This window comes from Cryptomeria japonica, chromosome 1 (genome assembly GCF_030272615.1).
Source record: "Cryptomeria japonica chromosome 1, Sugi_1.0, whole genome shotgun sequence".
Classification (NCBI taxonomy): domain Eukaryota; kingdom Viridiplantae; phylum Streptophyta; class Pinopsida; order Cupressales; family Cupressaceae; genus Cryptomeria; species Cryptomeria japonica.
The window spans coordinates 367,213,993-367,221,097 of NC_081405.1; the positions used below are offsets into that span (position 1 = coordinate 367,213,993).

The 7,105-nt window shown below is 30.7% G+C and overlaps 1 protein-coding gene across 1 annotated transcript; it reads right to left on the minus strand.

Moving 5' to 3' along the window:
• Window positions 1–2,837: 2,837 nt before the first annotated feature.
• LOC131069071 (GDSL esterase/lipase At5g33370) lies at window positions 2,838–6,699 on the minus strand. The gene is made up of 5 exons (XM_058004382.2): window positions 6,469–6,699; window positions 5,412–5,539; window positions 5,085–5,327; window positions 3,223–3,475; window positions 2,838–3,127 (listed from the first exon to the last, which is right to left on the minus strand). Exons 1-5 carry the CDS (start codon window positions 6,692–6,694, stop codon window positions 2,901–2,903), a joined length of 1,077 nt encoding a protein of 358 aa, XP_057860365.2. The 5' UTR covers window positions 6,695–6,699; the 3' UTR covers window positions 2,838–2,900.
• Window positions 6,700–7,105: the final 406 nt, after the last annotated feature.

Here is a 7,105-nt window from a genome sequence, read left to right on the forward strand (position 1 = left end):
TAATAAAGGAGTAAACGTAGGGAAAAAGTGAATAAATAGAGATGGAGGACGAGAGGAAAAAACATTCATTCAATCATTTTCTCAAGCAGAGAAGGGCGATAAACTCTTGAAGGGAAGGATAGATTAGAAGAGATGAGAAGATAATTTGATATTATCGAAAGAGAATAAATAGAATAGAGATAGATTTGATAGGAATAGCTTTGAGAGAGACTTGTGAAGAAGGCAAGGAACTATTGGACGAAAGAACGTCAAGGTCGTACAAATTAGATCAAGTATTTTTAAGAGGTTAGAATTCCTTTGTTTATGGTTTTTTCTTATATATTTTTATTTGTTATATTTGGTAATAAATGTATAGAAATGGAAGTTTAGATGATAGGTACGAATGTCCAAATGGGTAGCAATTATTATTATTTTATTTGAAATGCATTGTAAACCATTATGGAATAGAAGAAAAGAATTTAGAGAAAAGATGTTGTTAATATTGTATTTTGTCCAAAAATAATTAGTTCTAATTCTATTTTAAGAATGTGTTTGCGTACTTTTGGTTATATATGAGATTAAATTCATACATGTATAACACCTTCTTTTGCATGTACCTTATTTAGTCAAAAGATTGATTTTAAGATTATTGCTTATGAAAGTTTATCATTTTCCAAAATATGAAAGATTGTCTTCGATAGATATATTAGACAAGTAATGATTAGTAAGGAAAATGATATCTCTATTTTTGTTTTAAAAGAAAGATTGTATTCTCAATGGAATTTGTGTTTGAGGGAACCAAGCTAGGGTTAAGCTTGAGTTAGAAAATTTACCTTTCAGGATGGGTGCCGAATGTGGATGTTTTTAGGGAGAATAGTTGCTTTTTCCAACTATTATTTTGCTATGCATGGCATATACTTGGCTGAGTTATTGTTTGAATTATCCGTAGAAAATGATGGAAATTCCTTATTCATGCTCTCTACCACATCCTAGTATGATAGCAAATGCTTGTTTCTTAGAATGAAGTAGAAAAATGAAAATGCATATATTATCTAGGCATGCACCAGATTCCCTCTTGCTTTCGAATTCTTTGGTTAAATCAATTCATGCAGGGTCGGGTATTCTTGATTGACCAAGAATTCCGAGGAAGCGTAAGCTTCAAGGTTGGGCGGAAAAAGTGCCTGATTCTTGTTCTCGTCTGCGTTCAAAGGATAGAAGGAAGCGACTCAAACTAAAGATCGACAGATTCATCTTCTTGTATATTCTTAAGGCAATTTGGAAGCCTAAGTAGGAAATAAGAACTTCTTAGTATGAAATTGTATTATTCATTTGCATTATAATGATATATCTATGAATGTTTTTATATCCATATTCGATGTTTGCTTATTTCTTGTATAAAATATGCTTAGAGATTGAAATTTAAGTTTATTTATGAATAAAGAGTAGTTTAGGTTTAGATCCTAGATTGACGTCTTTACAATTTTGCACAAAACCACTGTGTGGTATTACATAAACCATGAGCTAACTAAACCATGACCCCCAAATTAAGTCTTTGAAACTATTTTTTTCTAGAATATTTATTAATGTGACACCCACATTAAATATTTATCCTAGTATCTCAAAGCATGCCTAACCCATGAGTATCCATACCTCTAAAATACACCTTAAATACTTATTTTCATACTATTAGCATTATCATTTCATTATATAAGATGTACAACACACCTTTCCCAACACATGATTTATCATACAGAAAGATCACCAAAATGTTTCAGATAAAAAGAATTTCTACAAATGTCTAGGTTTTAATAATAAATCAAATGATTTAATTAACCCTAAATATATAAGAATTAAGATCGGTAAGTTTGATATGCTAGATGATAATTTATAATCATTTAGCTCTTTTTTATCTTGGTGTGGAAGGTTTATGCATGAATGTGTTTGATGAATGAATTTGAGAATTGAGAATGAAACATGATGAAGCTTTGTCACAAGTCTACCTTTGACCTGTTCCATGTGTTTGGATACCATCATCTATTATTACAACCTATCATAGTGCAAATGTCCTTATAAAAGTGATTTTCTCTTATGCTACAATAATATTTTATAACATATACACTTAAAACATATGCTTTTGGGGCCAATAAGGTGCAATTAATGTCATTTGGGTTTTCATTAAAAGAATTGAAGTACAAAACCTCCTTAACTCCTAGTCAAAACTCTCTCATTGATTGCACAATTTTGAAGATAGAAAACATATTTGATGTAGAATCTCTTGCTATAATATCTATTGATGATTGGTGCAATGCTAAACTACTTCTACTTGATAATGCTCTTGATATGCTCTGTTGTGAATTGACTATTTGTGATGGTAAATTAGTCATAACTAGTGTTATAGGGCATTGTCATTAAATATGACATTTTAGGTGTTCAATTCAAATATTTTGATGTATTAGTCAACTGGTAATAATTATATTCGGTAAAAAGTGGGCAAATTAGAATAAGTAGAAAATATGATCAAATTACAAAAAAGAGATATTAGATGTTTGAAATAGAATGATATGTATGATTCATAACAAGTTGGGACTATTTGAAATAAGAAGACTAGTGATTGGAAGATTTCAAAATTTTATTCTTGTATACTGTATAACTCAAAATAAGGAAGTTTTAATACTCAAAATCCATCATTTAATTCTTTAATGAATGACGAATAATAATAAAAATGTGAGAACTAAGAAAACCTTACAATTAGATTCCCAATTAGAACAAAAGTTTATTTATTGATAAATATCTTTTTATTCATAACAATTAATAAGATTTATTACACATAATTATAAATGCAATTTATAGTGCAAAGATTATAAAATAGAGGCTTATTCTATTTGAAGCTTTCAAATGAATAATTGATTTTCACCCATATGTCAGTCTTGAAGCTTCAACATCTGTCTGAGATTGACAGGGCTCATAACAGCAGAAGACCCATCAAAAATCTCATCGACAATAATCCTATTCGCCCTCTCAGAGGGATGGTAGTTGTCCCAGAACAAATACACATCTCTGTTTGAACATACATTTGACTCTGCTGTACATAGCCCAATACCATTGTATACCCCTTGTCCACAGCATGCATCTGTGTAATCCTCAAATCCTATATAAGACCACAAAACCCATTATAAAACTCTTACTTGGAACAAAAGACAAGGTATTTTAGTCGATAAAGGAGAGGAAAAGCGAAAGGAATACCGAATGCTGCAGGGTTGCTGAAGACGCCCATATTCATAGAATATGTGTCAGCAAAGGTGAAGATCTGTGCAGAAGCTTCGTTGTTGAGTCTTTGTATGACAGTGCTGAGATGTGAGTTAAATAAAGAAGCAGCTTCCTGTAGCTGTTCGGCACATTCGCCATTGCGAGACCTGGTTGCACGCTCTGCAGGAGCACACCCTAATGGCCCTGTCGATGTTACTAGCACATTCCTTGCTCCCAATTCATATAATCGCTGCATTATTGTATATATGGTCATGATATGAGAATATGAGACTCTTTGTTGTTATAATGAGTCATCTAAACAAATCAAAGCTTGAGCGTTTTGTGTAAGACAAAATGTATAAAACATCTCTTGACACAACAATTTAATATTATTAAAGATTTATTGTATATTGCTATACTTGGATGAGCTCTCTTTGATAATATGTCACATTTGGATCAAATATGGATAGTCTTATAAAGATCAGTTGCTTAGTGGTAGAGCATTTCAATAGCAATCAGACGATCTTAAGTTTGAGTCTTAGCTAGTCCATGAAAAATTCAAGATGGTGTCAAGCCAAAGAGGATCTTTGGTAATAAGTCACACTCAAACCAAAGATGGGTTGGTCCTAAAGGAGCTAGTAGCTTAATGTAGAGCAGTCCAACAACAAATGGAAGGTTCTAGCTAGGCTTGAGTCTTAGTTGATCCTTGAAAAGGTCAACAAAATCAAAAAATCTTTATAAAAGTATTTAATTTTTCTCTTCATTTATATTTATTAACTTAATTTAAATTTTACACACAAAATAACAAAACTTAGTAAATTTATAGTCATTTCGCAAGTTTTAATCCATCTTTATTCATATCAGTTTTCTCATCTTTGACTGGCTCACAAATGTAATTTTATCTTTTAGACATAATCGTGACCGTCCCCTAATTAACCATTTCATCAAATTGCATTATTGCATGTTAGTTTGCATGTCAAATTCTTTGGATTTATTCTCTAGAATACCACATTTAAAGACAAGTACCATGATATTCTAGAATGTATCATCTTGGAATGATATGAGAATAGATTATAAAAATAAGAATTGACCTTTGATTAAGAAGGAAGTTCTACACTTCACATAGAAAAGTCCCAAAGATTTTTAATAACAACACATAGGTCTAAAATTAGATGTCATTAGAGATGCACAAGATTCAAAGGTGTGTAACAACATGAAATATAATCACACTAGAACATAATAAAATCATATGCAATTTCATCTATCAACAAGATATTAGATGGAAACCCAAATAAAATTTCCAACCTAAATTTGATATTGAAATTTTAAGATATTCATTAGTCACTTTTATAAAATCAAAATAATAATTCTTACATTTAACATCATAAAAAAATTATACACCTTCTAACATTCCATTTATTTTATTAATCTTTAACTTATTAATTTATTTAAATCTAATTCTTTAGATTATATATTTATCATTTATCGCATCTTAATAAATTCTTTTTTTTTTCAAATAAAAAGACAACATATAACAATACATTTAAAAATATATTATTTTTATCATAAAATTTCAAAATAAGATAAATTTATAAAATAATTTTAAATGTCAATTATTAAATAAATAATTGTGAAAAAATTCTAAATTTCATTTAATAATTCATTTAATTAAAAATATAATATTTTATTATATATAAATATTTTTTTTTTAAAACTATATAATTTCTTTTTAATGGGTAAAGAATAATTTAAAAAATATAACATAATTTCCATAATCTATTTCGAGAATCTTAATGACAAACACTGCACAATTTTCTATCAAGAAACATTATAATATATGATAAAGAAAAGAATTTTACCCTGAGATATTTCTCATATTCAGAAACTATGAACTCAGTATAATCTGGTAATGTATACTCCACTGATCTCAGAGAGACAGGAACCAGGTAATAGTTGTTAACATAGTCATTTCCTCCCAGAGTAATCGAAAAAAGAGCCTCCTCAACAAGTCTGGCCGTTTCATCACTTCCAAGGATTTGGGCCACCTTGTTTTGATACTCTACAAAGTACTCGAACTGCTGTGGGATCCTGATAATATTTGCCTGCAACAAAAAAACCATCCCATTATAAGTAATGAATAATAGTTTTAAGAATGGTAAGTGTATGAAGAATACAGCATTTCATACAAATTGAACTCCTGTGTCGTTAAGAATCCCAACGCCTGCAGAGGCAAAATTTGCACCCCTTAGCAATGTATCACCATTATTGGAAGGGTCCAAATATGGCAGCACAGATTCTGCCCCAAGCTTCACGCCTGCAATTTATTGCTAAAATTAATGTTTATATTTTGAAATGGAATTTGATAATGTGAGTTTTTTTACATCAATGTTTCCGATCACACACTATAATCTATTGTCAACTTATTGTCAAGAAGAAAGTAGACAGCATGAGAAAGAACTAGAAAGAAATGAAAATGACAACAATGTTAAAATAACAAAGTTTTTGTAGTTGACATTAGTATTTTTCTACAATTTATGTTCAAAAGATCACTTTTTTGAATGGATGTTTCAGATCACACTCAGTGATCCATCAACAAGATGAAAAATGTAGATAGCATGAAAAAGAAAGAAAAAGAAATGAAAATAGATCTTATATTGTATTCAAAAGATTGCTTCTCAAATCAAACTGTGTATTATTTTGAATCAATGCTTTCAATCGCTCTCAGTGATCTATCATTAAGATGAAGAAAGTAGATAGCACAACAATAAAAGAAAAAGAAGTGAAAATGACACATGCTAAAATAACAATTTTTTTCTAGTTGACATTGTTTTTTCCATTTATATTGTATTCAAAAAATTACTTCTGAAATCAAACTGTATTTTTAATAGATACTTTAGATTACATTCAGTGACCCATCATCAGTTCCAAAAAAAATCAATTAAAAACCATACCTAATAGATCGTTAAGAATAAAATACGACGTAAAAATGATTACAGAGATTAACTGCATTCATCTGAAGTTTATAGAGTTAGGTACACAGTATGTCATACGTAATAGATTCCAGCTTAATCTTTTCGAAGGAACCACCTTGTAAGAGTAAAATACAATCTAGAAATAATAAAAGAGATTTATATAAATATGCATTCATCTAAAGTTTATAATAGCTTAAATTCTTGCACTAGAAACATGAAGAACTTGGGTACTTTGTGTAGTATTCAATTATTTTTTACTGACTGTACTTACTAATAAAATCTGCAATGTTCAAGCCATTAGAAAATCGACCAGTAGCTCGATGAGTGGGATAGTCTATTCCGTAGGGATAGCTGTCTGCTCTAGCTGTGGTAGCAACATAATTATTGTTGCCATTGTCCACCAGTGAATCTCCAAACACAAAATATGCAGGAGCTCCCTCAACAGAACATAAGCAGGTAGAGCAGAACAAGAGGAAAAACAATGAACTAATGTACATCCCCATTGCCTCCTTTCTTGATAGTCAAGAGCTCCCACAGTCACCTTCGTTATATAAAAAGCAATAAAAGACCCATTAAATTGAAGGCATTACTGTAAGATGTGGATAGCTATGGAGTCACTATCTTCGGAATGATGAGGATGAGTGGTGCATTAAGTGATGGCCACCCCCCACATGGGCAGTAACAGCTCTTTCCCAGTCAGTACAATGCAATAATTTACATTTGGGTAGTTGGCTTCATTTCCATTTGGGTTTTAATTCCTAACAAGATTCATCGATTGACAGATCAGGGTACAAAATTCATGGAGAAGCAATGCAAGGACTCTGCAGAAAGTGGGTATAATGGGGAGATTATAGACTGTAACGCATTCAATGTTATAAATGCTTGGAGGCCATGGCCTGGTTGGCCAC

Excerpts from the sequence above, each read along its gene's own strand:
- LOC131069071 (XM_058004382.2), bottom strand. The coding sequence starts at position 6,694 with ATGTACATTAGTTCATTGTTTTTCCTCTTGTTCTGCTCTACCTGCTTA. Across the intron at positions 5,540-6,468 it reads GAACATTGCAGATTTTATTA|GCGTGAAGCTTGGGGCAGAA; the intron begins GTAAGTACAGTC and ends AATAAATTGCAG. Across the intron at positions 5,328-5,411 it reads ACGACACAGGAGTTCAATTT|GCAAATATTATCAGGATCCC; the intron begins GTATGAAATGCT and ends TTTTTGTTGCAG.